General features: G+C 56.2%; 1 protein-coding gene across 1 annotated transcript in view; it reads left to right on the top strand.

The window, feature by feature from the left end:
* The first annotated feature begins 6,193 nt into the window (after nucleotides 1-6,193).
* Nucleotides 6,194-18,069, top strand: part of ADAMTS14 (ADAM metallopeptidase with thrombospondin type 1 motif 14) — a 72,879-nt gene continuing 61,003 nt past the window's right edge. The window contains exons 1-2 of the mRNA XM_045783566.2: nucleotides 6,194-6,564; nucleotides 8,254-8,696. Of these exons, the coding sequence (XP_045639522.2) occupies nucleotides 6,483-6,564; nucleotides 8,254-8,696 (525 nt within the window). The 5' untranslated portion in view covers nucleotides 6,194-6,482. The remainder of the gene's footprint in view (nucleotides 6,565-8,253; nucleotides 8,697-18,069) is intronic.

Raw genomic sequence — 18,069 nt, 5'->3', positions numbered from 1 at the left:
AGAGCTCAGTGATTCATCAGTTGTATAAACAACACCCAGGGCTCAGTACGTCCCGTGCCCTCCTTAATGCCCGTCACCTAGTGACCCCATCCCACCACCCCCTGCCCCTCCAGCAACCCTGTTTGTTCATAAATTGTACATTAAAATAGAGATTATATAATATGAAATATAATATAAAGATATATGTATTAAAATATATATATTTGACATATTTTGGAAAGACAAAATACTATTATAAGCATCCCTCATACTATATCCTAACGCTTTCACCCCCGGGGGTCTAATCACCCCAGTATACAACGATCATTGACTCCTGCCTCAGAGTGAGTGAGGAATCTGATAGCAGGTTTTATATCTCACTAGCTTTCTCAAGCCCAACGCTGCTCCTGGCCCCTCATAGAAGCTTCCAGGGGCTGCTGAGAGCCTTCTGGATGGGCCAGACTCCTTAACAGGGCTTTTTATCCCCTAAGAGGTCCTCCCCACCAGCCCTTGGGCACCTCCTCTGACTGTGCAAATGTGGGTTTGACATCTCTTCTCCGTGCCCTCACAGCGCCTGTGCCTGCTCCCGGGAACACCGTCAGACGATGAGCCCAGAGGGGCGTGCCATTGTCTCCTCTGGCTCCCTGGTGTCAGGCACAGAACAAGGGGGGGGCGGGGTGCCAAGAGTTTGTTAGATGCTGAGCATGATGGAGCAAGGAGAGTCTGTGTCCTGGGGCGCAGGGGCACCCTGGCTGGAAAGCCAGCAGAGGGAGATGCAACCCCCCCCCCCCCACGGGCATTTTGCTGAGTTGGCCCATTTTGGAAGGTTGGGATCACCATCCTTGGTTTCCGACCTAACCCGTTCACTACCCTCCCTCCTTCCTGATAGAAACCCAACTTTGCTCATCTCATGAGCAGCCATGTGCTTCCGAGGAGGGCCTCAGCCCTCGTCAGGGACTGGCTGTGGGGGATTCTGGGTATCGAGACTTGAGGGTACAGTGCTGTAGGAGGGCTTCTGGAAGCTTCTACCTGGCCCTTCAAATGGGACACCAGAAAATGTGGAATTCTGTGGGACAAAGGTCCTCCTTTCTTCAACCCAAAAAATGGAGAGGAAAAAAAAAAGACGGGGGAAATTGTTTAGATTAGGGGTCATCAAACCTTTTCTGAAAAGGCCAAGTAATAAATATTTGAGTCTTGGCGGCTCATCCTGGCTCTGAGGAAGCGACTCGACTCTGCTTTGCGGCATAAAATGAAGCCGAGAAAGTGTAAACAAGTGGAGGTGGTGGGGTGTGTGTACAGACACAGGCTGGGGCTGGGTTTGGCCCCACGCGTTTGCTCACCCATGATGGAGGTTAAAGGAGTCTTCTGAGGCTCATCAGCCAAACACATCGTGTGGACTTTGTTTGGACCCCAGTTCGAACAAACCAAATCTTCAAAACAAAACGAAAGAAAGCAAAAATTTTTGTGACCGAGAAATTTAAACCATGAGCGGATATAAGATGATTTTAAGAAATTGTGATAAATTTTGTTAGATGTGACAAAGAAATGTCTTTTTGCTGTTGATGTTGTTTTATTTTTGTTTTTAAAGAAGAGAGAGTCTTTATCTATTAGCTACTGATACTAAATGGGAGATGATGTCTGAGATTTGTTTTAAAATAACCCAGGATGTATGGAGGGGAGGGAGTAACAATGAAACAAGACCCATCTTGGGCTAACAATGATGGAAGCTGGGTTGTGGGTAAATGCAGGGGGTGTTGGGGAGGGTCTGGGGGGTGGCTTCCTACTCTGTCTTCTTTTGTGTATGTTTGAAAATTTGCATAATACAATTTTTAAAAAGAGGGGACAAGAAAGAACTCCCTTTTCCGTTGCCTCTGGTCCCCATTGCATTTGGTGAGCATATGCATTAGGCTGGAGCTAATGCAGCCATTTTGTGACTAAGAGGGAACAAGCCCGAGGATAAGACTAACCACAAACATGGCAGAGTAGAAAGAGGAAGGAAATGGGGTGCTGGATAATTCTATTGGGCTGCCAAGTTAACTAGGCAGGCACAGGCATGTTTCAGTATTCCATGTTATATGGAGTAATACATTAAGCCATATTTATTTATTTGGTTACGTGTAACCCATCTGATCTAGAGAAAGGACCAGAATGGAGGCCTGGCCATCTTTGCTGCAGGATGCCACCATGACATTGAAGAGGACACCAGGATTCGAAGAAAGGCTTGTGAGCAATGAGTCCTGGCCAGATCTTTCTGACACCTTCTATCACAACCAAAGGGGTTCCCAGAAATAGGAGAGGGTCTCTGCTTTCTGCCTGTCTTTCTTGAGCCCCAAGGGGCCAATATCAGGGGCTGCACTGGACATTGGTTTGCAATTATAAACCTACAGTTTCCGGAAAGGAAATGGCAGAAGCAGAATTCCTGAAGGACAGCTGGTCTTTCTGGCAACCCTCCTTACAAGGACAAGGAGACCTCCTCTCCCTGAACCCCTCAACATGCAGTAACCACAACCATACAGTGTCTACACACAGGGCACAAACAGCATTGTTTCTAACTGATCTCATGGTTCAGCCGGTCTCAGGGGTGTCAGCTGTTCCGTAATGTATGACAAATCACTGTGGTTAACTTAACCCGTCCGGGTCTCCTAGATACAGTCACTAGACACTTGCCAAGAAATGTGCAAAGGGAATGCCGGGGGGACGGGAGGGGGGGCGGAGAAGGGTGATGTGGAGAAGGACCACGAGGCATGGTGTCTGGTTGCTCCGGATGCAGCTGGATCTCTGTGCAGACCCAGACTTCACCTATAGCTCGAGGCCAGGCTTTGGAGACTGACAATGGGAGGTGAGGGTGGCAGCCTTTCATCAGGAGCAGGTCACAGCCCCTCAGTGAGTTTATTCTCATCCTCATCTGGCCCTCGTTTTCAAGGCTTTGCTTAGAGTAGTGATTCTTAGATTTGAGCATGCGATAGAATCCCCTGGAAGGTTTGATAAAGCGTAGGTTGCTGGGCCCCACCCCCGGAGATTCTGGTTGAACAGGTCTGGGGTGGGGCCCGAGAATTCAAATTGGTAACAAACACCTAAGTGATGCTGGGTCTGCTGGTCCACGGGACCCTGATTTGAGAACTACTGACCTGGAACTTCTTAGTGGGACTGTGGCTCTCAGACAGCAGGAGCACGAGCTCCAAGCCTTTCTTCTTCCCTTAGGGATGAGGTTAGAAGCGATGATGAGTAGCCGGGTGGGAGGAACCAACAGGGTGATGCTCTAGAATCATCTGACCAGGAGCCAGGAGTCTTGGGGTGTTATCCTGCCCCTGAACTAGCCCACTGGTTGGCCTCGGGGAAGTCACCTCTGCTTTCTGGGCCTCAGTTTACCCTGTGTAGAAAACGAGCAGATAGCACTCTTCTTTGTGCGTTCTAGTTTTCACAACAGGAAGGTTTTTAAAGAGATAAAAGGAAGACAAACTGACCCACGGGACCTCTCGGGGGATGAGGGTGGGAGAATCTCGTGTGGGCGCCGCGGTGTACTCTGAAGCCTGTGGGCTTTGCCTTGGACCCAGGTCTTCCGTGGAACTTGCTCCGAGCCCCTTTCCTTCTGGAATCCCTGTAGTGCTCACTGGTGACTCTGCTCCTTCATGCAGAGCACGCTTCCCTTTCCCATCTTACCCTGTTTTCAGGCTTTCTCATGCACCTGTCGTGTCTTCCAACTGGCTGCTGACTGTGAGCAGTGCAAACTGTTTGCCCCTTCCCCTCCTCTCCCAGGGCCTTGGACAGAAGGAGCATTGGATAAACATTGGAGGGCCGTCAGCAAGAGAAACACCCGAGCTCTACTCCACTGGGCAAGAATCCCAAGGTAAGAGACCGAGAGCCCAGGATTTGCCTTCCTAGGAGGGTCCCCAGCTGATGCCTGTAGAGTTTTTTGCTTTGGCCCTGTTCACCTCCAGAAATGGGGCCTTCTACCTGGCCATTTCCTCTACCTTCTGCCCAAACTCTGAGTTATGCTCCCCTGTCCCCTCTTCCTAACAAAGACTTCCTCAGTAGAAAAGAGCTTGGACATACAATACTTGCCAACAAAAGCAACCATTGTAGCCCCAGGGAAGGGGGTGGGGGTAGAGAACCGGGGTGAGGTTTTGCTCTCTGCCTGCCAGGACTGGCTCCAGGGAAGGCCCCAGCCCACTGCTCATGAGTCAGGCTGCTGGGGTCCCAGCTGCAATCTGTCCCTCTTGACTTCCCAAGTCTAAGGCAGGAAGAATGGGGTGGGGTTCAGAAAAGGGGCTAGCAAGCTTCTGGGATGGCAAGGGAGAAAATCAGCAATCACATGCCATGACTCTTCGTTTCTGTCTCCACAGGGCCCCCATTCTGCAGCTGGGACAACGGAGACCCCGAGAAGGGAGGTCATTTTATCCTGAGCTCATTTAGTGGGTTTGTGGACGGCCAGATGGAGACAGTTCCAGCCTGGTCATCTCAGAGCCTCTCCTCCAAGTTCCCACAGACTCATGCTCTCTCTCTCTCTCTCTCTCTCTCTCTCACACACACACAGACACGCAGACACACACAGACACACACACACACACACACACCCTCGCGTTCTTGTTCCATCTGCCCTCACACACAAAACCACAGTCTGGCTCTTGGCTTCACAGATCTTAAAGGACCAGATAGAGGAGAAAAAGGAACTCTTTTTCCTGAACTTAATATAGATCATTTTGGTGCTGCCATTTTCAAATAACGGGATGGTCTTGGTGTTGCTTGGAATAGAACACGCTCTGCATTTCCACAGGACCTCAGAATGTGTCTGTAAGTTCTATGAGCCTCATGGTTTCCCCTTTAACAGATGAAGTACTGCAGCCTGAAAAGAAAAATGACTTCCCCTTGGTCACACAGACTGTACTCGGCAAAGTGCAGCTTAGAGCAGTCTGCTGACCCTACTTTCGTCTCTTTTTCCAATGCAGGACTAGACTCTGGATTTGGATCCCAGCTCTGCTGCAAACGAGCCGTGTGACCTGGGACACTGCTTTCATAAATGCACTGCCCCTCCAAGCATCCTCACTCTAGAAGCACTGTCCCTCAGGAGGCCCTAGGCCAGGGCCGGGGGGCCACTGGGATGAGGAATCCCGCTCTCTGCCCACAAGGCAGGAACGCATTCAGAGCCCAGCAGGGTGTAGACTGGGCGGCCTCACCTTGTCATCGGGGAAGAGTGCAGGAAGCCAAGGCCTCTCTCAGGGGATCCAGAGAGTCCCAAGAGAAGTCTGGTTAGGGAATTTCCACCCACAAGTTGGTCTCCTTTTAAGAAGGCCCCGCAACAAAATGTCTGGACTCAAAAGCACAAAGATTAGGGGTCTTTATACACTTTATACAAAGATTCTTTATTCCACAGTTCTTAAAAAAACACACACAAAAAACCTCCTTTCTCCAATTCCCACCTCTGGCTTGCTTGAAATACAGTTCATTTGCAAATTGTTAGGAACACATTTATACAGTTAAGCAGGAGTTGGGCTATTTGCCCTGACTACTGAACTGGTCTCAGCAACATTGCAAAACCAGCAAGCCACTCTCATCTCTGACTCTTGGTTTTTCCCACCTTGGACTGTGGAGGGGTTACTGGTGCCGGGGGTGGAGGATATTTTGTTTATGGAACACCTACTGTGTGCTATAGTTAACACTCCAGGGGAGGCTCAGTGCTGGGATTTCCATCAGGGCGTCTGAGCATAAAGCCAGGGCTCTCTCCTCACCTTGCTCAGCCCCGCTCTTGACTAGGATACGCAGCTCACTGCAAATTGAGGGCACAGAGAACTGTAGTCTGCGACATGGGTACATCCAAGGGGTCAAAGGTTAGTGGACGGCGTCAAGACCATTAGAAGAGAAAGGAGACACCCTCTCTTGACGAGGAGAGGAGCTCACCGTCTCCCCACCCAAACGGGGTTGGACATCCCTTCGGCCCAGTGGCACCGGAGAGGGGGCCCTGCGGTCAGGTACGGGGAGCCGAGGGAACCAGGAAAGCGGCTCCGGCTACGGCCCGGCACTCTGGGGGGAGCCCCGGTGGCTGGCTCCGCGTGGCACTTCCGATCCGGCTGGGCCGCACGCCGCTGCACTCCCCGGCCCCGCGCTCCGCCCCGGCCGCGCGGCGCCCCCTGTCCGACCCGCGCCCGGCCCCGCCCCGCCCCGCCAGCGTGCCCACCCCCCGGCCCGGCCCGCCCCGCCGCCCCCTTGGCCGGCTCCCGCCGCGTCCCGGAGCGTCACGGCGCGGGCGGACCGACCGGCTCGCGGCAGTTGGCACGGGGGGCGCTGGCGCGTCGGCCGCTCCGCTCTCCCGCCGGCAGCCTTGGGCGCGCGGAGCCAGCGGTCCAGGCGGTGGCGCGGGGGGCCCGGAGCGGGCGGGCCGGCGGCGGCGGCGGAGCAGGCGGAGGCCGGCTGGCCGGCGTTCGGCAGTCCGGGTCGCGCTCCAGCCTCGCCGGCAGCCCGGAGCCGGGGGCTCGGGCGCCCTCCGGCCCGCGTCCGCGCGCGGCCACATGGCTCGGCTCCGCGCGCTGCTGTCCTGCCTGCTGCCCTTGCACTGTGCGCTCTGCGCCGCCGCGGGCAGCCGGACCCCAGGTGCGTGCAGGTCGGGCGCGCGGGGGCGCGAGGGGCCCTGGGTGCTCGAGACTCAGGCTGGCCCCAGGGAGCGCGAGGAGCCCTGCAGCATTGGAGCGAGTGGGAGGCGGTGCGCGCCCTGGGCTTGAGCTCGTTTCTTCTCCTGTGTCCCCAGCGCTGACCCGAGAGTGCTCTTCCTTTCTGGCACAAGAGGTGGAGAGAGACCCTGGGAGAGGTTTGGGGCATATGGAGTCTCTTCTGAGGGGGCTGTATATTGGTCTTTGTATCTGTATTTCGTTCTCTCTCCTTTTCATTCTCTCTCTCTCTCTCTTACACACACACCCACCCACCCACCCCGTTGGTTTGTCTCTGTCCTGTTTGCCTTTCACTTTCAGTGTCTTTTCCCTCTCCGACTTGGGTGCCCATGTCTGTCTTATCCTCACAGAATCAGGCTGGCAGGTGGTTGCCCCACACCCCAGGGAGCACCTGGCACTAACACTCGGGCTTGGAAACACAAACACGGCCCTGTCCTCCAGCATTCTCAGGCTCTGTGCAGACACCCTCCCTCTCACACACCCTGCGCCCTCACCTGCTGTGGCTCTGAGCGTGGGGAGGGGGCTCCGGGCCTTTCCAGGCAGGGTGGCTGCTTGTTTGTCTGTGAGCTCTGTTCAGGTACTGAAGTGAGCTCTCTCTAGCAGAAATCTTGGGGGTAATGGGTAAAACCAGAGGAGAGTCAGTACTCCCCCCACCGGAACTGCCTTTGGCATGGGGGGTTTTCAGGGGACCTCGTTTTCTAGGCTTCATCAGTGGCGTGAAAGGGCCCAAGGAGGCAAGAGATAGAGCCATGCGGAAATGAAAATCCCTCCAAACTCCAGTCCCTGAATCACCGAGCCTGGAAGCCAGCGAGCTGTCATTCCTGCTGGGCCTGGCTGGGCTCGGGGAGAGCTGTGCGAGGACCTCGCTGCTGGCATGTGGCCTGGAGCATGGGGCCGTGACCTCACACTTAATTCAGTCCGAGTGGGCAGGTCACCCCGTGCGTCTCCTTTTATTTTTGAAGATCTATATTTACCGGGCTTGGTGCTGGGCCATGTAGAAATCTCAGCAGCCTCTGTTTACTGTAAAAAGTTTTCTTTCTAAACTTGGAAAAATATAGAACCTTATTCCCTCCCTCCCCTCTCCAGCTCCTCCTTTCTCCCTGACACGTGCCCAGGATCCCCTGGGTTTCTAGGTGTGTTTGTTTTGCCAGCTGTGTTCAGGGAGCTTGGCGAGGAGGAGGGCCGTACCCCAGGCCTGGTGGTGACTTCAGCATGCCCGGGGGAGTTGGGGCAGATCCTGCTATATCCCTCTCTTTGCCCTGGGGGCTTTCGGGGAATCTCAGCCCATTCCTCGAGGGTGCCCAAAGTTGGAAGGCTCGTTGCTAGAGTGACAGACAGGACTCTGGCATCATTCTTTTCTTCTGTTAAGTTTAACAGGGCCTTGGGGACTACAGGGAGCAAGTTGTTTCCACAGAGTACTTGAACGCCGTTCATCCAAGTGCGGGGGTCCAGAGACTCAGGAAGCCCTGGATGAGTCTTGGATGAACTTGGGCTAAGGGGTCCCTCCAAGGCAATGCTCAGAGTTGCAGAGCCCCTCTCTGCCCCCGTGAGATTGCCTGTCTCCCCTTACCTTTGCACAGACTATGTTGATATAACTCCTTGTTTATTCCAGCAGAACTGCGTCTCTCTGGAAAGCTCCGTGACTATGGTGTGACAGTGCCATGCAGCACGGATTTTCGGGGACGCTTCCTCTCCCACGTGCTGTCTGGGCCGGCAGCAGCCTCCGCAGGGAGTGCAGTAACGGAGGGACCATCCGCACCACAGTCGCGCTCAGGTCACCTCCGGGTGGCCCGCAGCCTCCTGCGCCCGGACGGGACCACCCTGCAGCCTGGCCGGGTGGGGCGCCCCTCCCTCTACTTCAATGTCACAGTTTTTGGGGAGGAACTACATTTGCGCCTGCGGCCCAACCGACGGCTGGTGGTGCCCGGAGCCTCGGTGGAATGGCAGGAGGATTTTCGGGAGCTATTCCGACAGCCCCTGCGGCGGGAGTGTGTCTACACCGGGGACGTCACGGGCATGCCAGGGGCAGCTGTCGCCATCAGCAACTGCGACGGATTGGTAAGGGACAAGGCCTTCATCGAGCCGCTTTTCCCCCCGCCCCAGGCTACCTGAGCCAGTCCGACATCATTTTCTCCTTGGCTCCCCTGTGTTTGGGATTCCTATGGGCACAGTGTATGGTTTGGGCCAAGTCGTGGGCTTCCCTGCCTCCAGAGAGCTCTGTACGTCCTGCTGGCCACCAGGCTCCCGCTCTAGCGGGTGTGCAGAGCCTGGTGTGGCTGGTGCCTTATTCACTCCCTCACTGTCCGTGGACGCGCTGGGACTCCAGCTTGCCTAGCCCAGACATGCGTGGGGGGGGGGCGGGGGTGAGGGTGGAAGGAAGGCGGGCTCTGCTGGGACTGAATCCTGGCTGTGCCACTCACTGGCCTTGAGGCTTTGGAGAAGTGACTCACCTTCTCTGCACTGCTTTCCCTTATGTGTGAAGCGAGAATTTATTCATAATGCACGTATTTACTGTGTGTGTCCCCTATGCCCGGCACTGTTCAGCTCCAGGGGATACGGGAAGGCCAGGGATGCACATGGTCCTTTGCTCTCACAGAGCCGACGCGGTAGTGATGATGACGGGACCACCTTACTGGACAGCACGGTCGGTGGTGTGCACCTGCCTGGCTCGGGATCAAGGCTCTGGTGGCATTAGCGGCTGTTACGATTTGTTATTGTTATGTCCTTCCTCATCCCCCACTGTCTTTGGTCCTAAAGTCTTCCTGCTCTTCCCCAGTGCCCTGCTTTGGGAGCTCCCTTTCTCAGGACCTGTCCCTCCTCCCAAGCTCAGAACGCCCTGCTATCTGGCTCTCTATGGCCAACCAGAGAGCCACCAGTGGCCCCTGTCTGAGGCTTGACTCGCACTGGGGTTCAGCTCCATCCCCCGTGGGTCAGGCCTTTGTGAGCCTGTGTGGCAGGCCCAGGGCCCTGGTGGGCATTCTTTCTGTGGACTCCACGTTGTCAGGTAGGAGCTGATGTGTCCCAGGAAAGGACCCCCTTGTTCTGCCTTTTCGCTTGAAGTGAGGGTTGAGTCAGATTGGGGGGGGGATGGGAAAGGGGATCTTTCTTCCCTAGAAGGGCTGGGAGCACTCCTCGCTGTCTTCCCATCCATGCGAGGTGTTGTCCTGCTGAATGTCACGTGACCCTTGTCTGGGCCAGTCTTCATCTTTTTTTCATCATCACCCCCTTAAAGAGTCTTTTTAGTCGTTTTTTCCCCTCTAACTGCCCTCCTCCGTGAAGTTTGAACACCGCAGATGTGCTGCACACCTGTTATACATTGTATGTGTACCTGTGCTCGATACAGATGTGAAAAGAACACACTTTTTGCTTTCCAAAGAACCGGCTTTTGTCCATATTGGTTGTGATGGTGCCCCCCTCCCCCCACCTTGAGAGGCAGGGTCTGGGCAGTGGTTGGTTGTCAAGGCTGAGCGGATGCTAGAATTACCTGGCACGCAAGGGTTCTGCAAGGCTGACTTTGAGAAGCCCAGGTTTGAGGACGGCTGCCGAAGGCTGAGGCCTTGTCCTGACGCCAGGGCGAGCCTTGCCTGCCACCTGCCCTGGATCACAGGTTTGCGTAGCAGAAGCCTGCTGGCTGTGCTGTGACCACAGTTTGGCTTGGAAATCCAAAGGGATGCTTGCAGTCGCCCGGGGACGCAGTGTCCGTGCAGAGGGAGTGATGGAAAGTGCTGGAGCAGACTGGCGGCTTGGCGCATCGCGTGGTGAACTCCTACAGCCCTCAGCCGCTGACGCTGCTGGCCATCCCATGACCGGGCCGTGTCTCCCACTTCTTCTGCTATCTCCGTAAAAGTACGGGAGGGGCCTGACAAAGATGTCAGTGCATGGTCAACACCATCGCTAAGTAACCGTCCACGGTCCTGGCTTGCCACCAGGCCACCGCTTCTGCCTTTGGCTGTTTCCTGAGCCAGTCCCCAGCCACAGCCCAGCACAGAGGCCTCCCCAGGGCAGGGATCTCCTTGTTTCCAGGCCATTCCAGAAAGCTAGCCTGTGTCCCCTGAGAGCAAGGGGCTGTTCGCAGTGACCCACCTGAGCCACCTTTGGACCCAAGGCCACAGCGCAGCGTCTCCGATGAGATCCAGCTCTGGATCTATGTGGTCTTTGGATTTTAACCCCCACCTTCCTTGGCATCTTATGTCCTGAAGTCATTCCTTCCAAAAAACTCTGTATTGACGACTGGCCATGGGCAAGTCCTCAGGGACGTATAAGAAAATGAAAGGGACTCAGAATAGTAGCCGCAGGGGGTCTTTCCTGCCGCCCAGGCCCAGCCCACCCTGGGTCTCGCTCATTCCTTAACTTTGCTCATTGTGTAGACAAGGAGACCGAGCGCGGCGGGGAGAGCTGAAGATCGTGCGGACGGCTTCTGTTCCCACAGCACCGAGTAGTAAAGGCCTTCAGTCGTATGTGGTGTGTATGCAGATGTTGTCATTACCCTGCTCTGCAGAGACTCCCGTCCCTGCCCTCAAGGAACTTGGGTGTCAAGCAGCAGAGACCCTTCTAGTGGTTTCAGCATTCACTTGTTGGTTTTCCAGAGCCTGGCGAGGATGGTACTCAGTCGATGGGAGTGATTGTTGTCTTTGGTGCCAGAAAAGGTGACATCTTGAAGGATGAGCAGAAGTTTGCTGGGGCCAGAGGGCAGGGAGGGCAGGGAGGGCATTCTGGGCAGAGGGAAGAGCGAGTGAGAGGGCATCACCATGCTGGATGGAACCGGGGAGGGGATCCCAGGAGACACACTGGGAAGGTGGGCCTTGGCCTGACCTTGAGGGAAGGGCAGGATAGGGGAGGGGGCCCAGAGTGGGGAATGGGGCAGCCTAGTATCTGGGAGTTGGAGGCCCAGGGCTGTGTGACCCTAAGCAAGCTGCCTTCCTTCTCTGGGCTCCCTTGCCTCTTGGGTGCATCTCCGAGGCTGGAATGGATGGGCTCAGAGCCCCTTCCGGCTCTGGCATTGGTGCTTTGTGACACGGGACAGGCCTTGCAGAAGTTTGAAGCCCGACATCTCTAAACCTATAGTTGACGCCTCCCTCGCTGGCCAGTCCTAGGATCTGCTCTGGGCAGGACGGGGCTGCGTTACAGGTACAGGGAGGAAAGACTCCAGCCCTGAGCTTGGCCCTCATGGCCAGGCAAACCTCCCAGTTGTGAGGTCTTGAACAAAGACCCCTTTGTGTGGACAGACTGCAGCCATTTGGATCTTAGCGGCTCTGGTGAAAAGTGTGACGTCTAAACTGACGGCTTGACCCTCATTTCCAACTGGACCCTGCAGTGGGGGGCAGCGGCGATCACTGCCCTCCCATCCGCTGCTGCCATGCCATAGAGTCACTCAGTCCTGGGCCCCTGGGACGGACACTGGGAGGGTTCTGTGCGCTGTGGTTAATTCCTACCAAAACTGAGGAATGGGTACCTCCCCCACTTCCCACCTGCTCTTCCGGAGGGCCTGGTGTGGCATAGCAGTGGGCAGGGGGTCAGGAAGGACCTAGGAATGAGGAAGCCAGGACCTCTTGTCTGGATGAGTTTGTAGGGTAATGAGGACCCAGACATAAAAGCAGACAAATGACAATCTTGTGTGAAGCAGCAGCAGAAGGACCAATTTTTTGGTTAGGGCATCTAGGAAGGCTCCCTGAAGGAGGTGGCATTGGCTCAAGACTGGTCAAACATTATAAACATGAGAGAAAGTGCTGGGCTTCTGGCCAGCAGAGAGAATGACTGACTGACCCAGGCGGGCTTGAGAATTTTGGGGGAAGGGAAGAAGGGATGTGGGGAGGCCATGTTCTACCTGCAGAGTGTTTCCCCTGGCGCCGGGGACAGCTGTCAGACCCCAGGGTCCCTGACTGGGAATGTTCTCAGGCAGCAGTAGCAACCCGGAGCCTTTGTCAGGGAGCCCAGCCAATCAATGCAGTGGTTCTCCCAACACCCCTGTGACCAGCCTCTGGCCAGCCTCTGAGGGCCTGTGGGCTGGGAGGGCCTGGGTCGCCTCAGGACCCCTCCGGCTGGGGGCCAAGTGCAGAACAGAGCCCCCTGTTAGCGATTATGGCTCTGAATTCCTGAGAGGAACATGGAGGCCTGGGGTCAGGGCCAGTGCTTTGTGGGTCCAGGAGGGATTGTGGGGTATAGGAATGGGGTCAGCAGAGTGGGGATCCCACATACCATCTAGAACCCAGACTGAAAGCTCCTCCCCCCCATTGCCGTCTCTGCCTCTCGGGGTCCCGGGCCTCGCTGCCCTTGCACTGAGACACTGGGGACTTGGCTGTGCTGTGCACCCACCCCCCGTTTGCCTTCAGCGACTCTGTGAGTCACAGGCCTGGTGTGGAAGCAAGGCACGTGGAAGCTTTGTCACCATCTGGTTCCGTTTTCCACTCTCTGCAGATCATGCATATTTAACGGGTTACAGAGTAGACCCCTGGCAGGCCGTGTGAGGAGGGGCGGGGGGCTGAGTCCCCTTCTTACCCCTGCCTGATGTACGAATCCTAGCAGCTCTCTGAGCCTCAGTGCTTTGTCTTTAGAAGGGGATTACAGTGGGGGAAGGGGGCAGGTGGGGATGGATGGTGACAAGGGCCGGGGTTTCGTTATGGGTGGTGATGAAATGTTCCAGAATGGATGGTGGTGGTGGTTGCGTGGCTCTGTGCTCTGTGCGTGTACTAAGTACCGTTCAATTCTACACTTTAAATGGGTGAATTGTGTGGTATATGAATTACTTTTCAATAAAGCCGCTACAGAATGCGGCTGGCCCCCAGAAAGGACTGGAGGTTTGTAGTAATTATAAGGACACAGTCTAGCGTGGCGGAAAGTGTGGGGTCTCTTTGCTCTGGTCCAGACTAGAGCAAGGTCGTGACCTCGAGTGAGTTTCTAAATCCCTCTGTGCTTCGATTCCTCATCTTTAAGGAGGGCGGGAGGAGCAACCACCTGTAGGACTGTCCAGAGGATTAAATAAGATAATGTAAAAAAAAATGCAGTCTCTGGTATATGGCGGGGGTCTCAAAAAAGGAGTTATTTCAGTGGTTCTTGATAGTAACATTTATTACTTCTCTACAGTAATTCCTATAGTAATTATAGTTTAATGAATAGTGGAAAACACTGTCACACTGTCAATATGGTTAGAGTCAGTTGTATTGCAACAGTATGTAGATTAGACGTGTTTTCTGGAAGGTTCTGAGGCCATCTCTGGTCCCTGGGCTGGCCAAGCCCTGCCTCCCCTCTGCTTTGGCAGTCTTCTCCGTACGATCGGCCCATTGGCGCTTGCTCGGTGCGTGGAAGTGTGAGCGTCACGGCCCATCTGAGATAACCCCACGTGCCCTCCTGCACAGGGATACTGAGAGGCTCAGGGGAGTACTATGTTAACACTCCGTGGGCCCCTGCCCAGAGCCCCACCCTTGACCAGGTCCTGGGGTGCAGGGATGAAACTCAACCCTGTCTCCCTCGCCAGAAGCCCACAGCTGAAAGAGAAGGCAGATCTGCGCCGTGGACGGAGTGAAACAAGACAGACCGCACCGAGCCTCAGCGTTTTGTGGGAATGCAGGGAAGTAGAATGCCCTCGGTGGGCGGCCTGGAGGTGAACATTGAGAAGGAGAGGCGCTCAGGGAAGGCTTCCTAGGGGAGAGGATATTTGGGCCACGTTTTAAAGCCATAATAGGAGTTCTCAAAGCCAAGAGGTAGAAACTGGAGGCCTTCTGCAGGGAAGGAAATCCTGTGTCTTCCCCGGATTTGGGAAATGGTGAGTCATCCCGGCTCTCCATGGGAGAGGGGGAGCAGTGAAAATGTCGGTTGGAAGATCCCTGCCTCCCCGTGGCGCTTAGACTTGCCCCTATGGCCGTAGGGAGCCACGGGAGGTTTGTAAGCTCGAGGTACGTTCGTACTGGGGTAAGAGGCTATAGCGCGTTGGTGTCACAGACTGGCCTCTGGCTCACCGGTGTTCCTGTCAGCACCTCTTCTTGCCAGCTGGGGGCGGTGGGCTGACCCGGCAGCTCCTTGGGAAGCCCCGGCTCTACCCTGCCATTCACCCCTGCCCTGGGGATGTGGAGTGTGAGGCTCGGAGTTCCAGAGGTGCCCTCCTCCAGCCGCCCAGCTGGCCTGTCTCCATACCTCGTGGCCTGTGGGCCGCCTGCCCTTACCCAGGTGTGCTGACAACCCTGGGAGGGACAGAAGTGGTCTGGCCTCACCTCCTTGCTCCCCCTGCTTCCCCAGCCTGGAAAGTGGCTTCTGTCTGTAGACCCCCACCCCAGCCAAGCTGATGTGTTCATACCTGACTCTGCAGCCCCCCACCTTTGTTCGTGGTGTTCGCACCTCCCACCATGCCGTCCCCTTCCCTCCGCTTGCTACAACCCCCGTCTCGGCCACCTGGTTCCCAGAAGCCAGAGACTGGCTTACATCTTCTCATTGATCTAAGCACGGAGCACAGGCTGGGGCTCGTGTAGCACAGGCGGCCGTGCCTTCAGGGCCCTCCAGGAGCAGGGAGTCCCAGGAGAAAGAGAAAAGGCCAGGTATAGTACGGGAGGTGGGACTGTGCCCCGTTTAAAGGGAGGGCCAGGGGCGCCTGGGTGGCTCAGTCCTTAAGCATCTGCCTTTGGCTCATGGCGTGATCCCGGAGTCCTGGGATCGAGCCCCGCATCGGGCTCCCTGCTCTGCTGGGAGCCTGCTTCTTCCTCTCCCACTCCCCCTGCTTGTGTTCCCTCTCTCGCTGGCTGTCTCTCTCTCTCTGTCAAATAAATAAATAGAATCTTAAAAAAAAAAATTAAAGTGAGGGCCAGCCTGGCTTCACAAGATTTTTGAGTATTTGAAGGAGAAATTAGCAATAACGATTTTGAAGCGAAGTGTTCTATTCGGTAAGACAGTGTGTGGGCCCAGCACAGCAGGGCAATTAGCTAGAGGCCTCGGGTTGCCAGCAGGGCAGTTGGTGAGGGGGTGACAGCATGGCCCCTGCAACCAGATGACCTGGGCTGACATCCCAGCTCCGGCTTTTACATGCTGTGTGGCCTTGGACAATTACTGGGCCTCTCTGGGCCTCGGTTTCCTCGTCCGTGTAGTGGGGATTGTAATAGAGGTCACTCCGTAGAGTTGTCCTGCGTGCAAGGGGCTTATTAGCACAGTACTGGGAGTGCTTTGGCTCTTGCTGTGGGATGGTGGGCGCTTACGGGTTGCGTCTGCTGGGTCTGAGGGGCTGGGTGATGGGAAAGAAGTCAAGAGCATCTCCTTAGTCTGCTTAACCACCCCCCATGCCCCCAAGAGGTCCCTGGGCTTTCAGCTAGGCAGCCAGAGCTCATCCCCGTCCTGACCCCACCAGGCCTGTTAGTTTTTCTCAGGTGCACCCTGCTCCCGGCCCAGTTTGCATTCTCACCGGGAGCGGTCCCACTGGGTTCGCCAAGGGTGGGGTCTGAGCTTAGTCACCTGTGTGTCCTTAGGACCCTGGCACAGGGCCTGCCTCGGGGCGGGCTCCCGGTGGCTGCTGGGTGAGCCGACCCGGTGAGGGAAGGTAGAGGGTTTGCTTCTAGGGTGGCATAAAGCTTACGTTTGCCTCTCCTCACCCCTGGCAGACAGGCCGGTCCACGGCAGCACGCTGTCCCCCGAGTCCGCATCCCCAGCGTGTGGTCCTCGCAGCCGTGCCCCGGGGGACTGAGTGGGTGTGTGAGCTGAGGCCTGACTGCCTCCCTGCTCTCGGCCGCCCTGTCCTTTCCATCTCGGAGCTCCCGACCTGTCCGAGGGCACCACCCGCTTTACCAGGCTCGCTCCCCGGGGAAACCCTGGGTCTGCGCTTTAGAATTCCTGCTTGTAGAATGAAAACAGGAGAGGGTCTCTTTGGGGGGAGAGGGAGCTCCTCACGGCGTGCCTCCCCAGGCCGACCGCGGACCTTCAGCTGGGGAGCGGCCCTTCCTGGGTGCGGGTCGTGGGGGCCTGGGGGCCGCGGGGGCGGAGCAGTGGTCAGCACAGGGTGCCTGGACCTCAGCCACAGCCCAGGAGCCGGGCAGCCCAGCTGTGGCTGGGGAGCGATACCACGGGGGAAACCGAGGGGCCGGACCGCTTACCCACGGCCGGGTGACAGACTGGCCTCAAGCGGACGCACGTACAGTGACCACACGTTCTCTCTCACGCTGTAGGTTGGCCAGGCGGTTCCTCTGCTCTTGTTCCTGGGCTCCCCTGCGGCTGCACGCAGCTGGAGGGGGGGCTGGCCTGGAAGGCCCGAGCGGGCCCCATTCCCACATCCGGCGTCAGCGCTGGCCAGGCAGCCCCGCACTCTCCGTCCGCCGGGCAAGACAGGCCTCTCGCACAGCCGTGTCAGGGGGTGCGCGGTCCGAAGCTGCAGGACCTCTCCAGGCCTGGTCTGGCAGGTTGCCTGATGCTGTTTCGATGCGTTCTGTGGGTCAAAGTGAGCCACCAGGCCAGACTAGATTCTCCCGGAGCAGGGGAATGGAGGCCACCTCTGGAGGCCAGGGGTGGCGGAGTCTCACTGCAAAGAGGCGCGTGGACAGGGCCAGGAGGACTGCAGCCATCTTTGCAGGCGTTCTCCCACACGGACTCTGGGCAAGTCACTTGACCCCTCGGAGCCTCAGTTTCCACACCTGTAAAGTGGGTATCCTACCTGGTGGTTTTCTTCATTAGAAATCAAGCGTGCTGCCCTCGTGCCTAGAGCAATAAATGGTAGCTTTATCACGATCATTGACCTCTTGGAATAAATATGGAGACTGAGGCAGGATCCACAGTAGGTTTGTTTCCAGACCTCCGGTCACCTGTTCAGTGCTCTTCTTGCTTCCCAGAAGGCCCTGTCCCATCAGGGCCTCTCTCTGTCTGAGCGGACGTGCAGGGTCTGGGTCCTGGGTAGTTTTCTGGTCCTCAAGGTGGTCTGGTCTTGCAGAGTTTCACCTCCCCAGTCTCCCCACGGCTGGGCCGTGCTGTCTGCCCTGAATTAATAACTTATTTATGATATGGAATAAAAGCCAGACATCACCTCACTGCTGTTTCTCCTGAGCAGAGCCAGTGAGGGCTGGTCTGGGGGCTGGTGTTATTTTCCTTCCCCGGCATCCTCAGGCTGGCTGGAGGGAGGGCGGCTTCTGGGCCGCTGAGCGTGGTGGGGGCTGTGCTTACCTTTCCTCTGCCTCCTGTGCTCAGTGGGGCAGAGGACTGGGGGGTGGGCTTTTGGAGGGGACCCAGAAGATTTGTGCCGTGGGACGTTTCCAAGACATCTGCTGGCCCTGGCATTCCGTTTTCAGCAGGTAGGCCTTGCCCTGCTTTCAGAGCCTGAGAAACAACAACAATGCCTTGGATGGCAACAATAACAGTAATCTTTGCAGACTGCCTCGGCTCTGGGAGCCGAGTTTCCTGTTAGCACAAATAATCCTTGTGTTATGAAAACCTCCAGTGATGAGTTCAGCTCAGCGTCATTTGCACAGCTCTC

Source organism: Ursus americanus, chromosome 6 (genome assembly GCF_024610735.1).
Source record: "Ursus americanus isolate L20-20 chromosome 6, mUrsAme1.1.p, whole genome shotgun sequence".
In the NCBI taxonomy this organism is placed as follows: domain Eukaryota; kingdom Metazoa; phylum Chordata; class Mammalia; order Carnivora; family Ursidae; genus Ursus; species Ursus americanus.
This window is presented reverse-complemented; position numbering and strand designations above follow the sequence as displayed.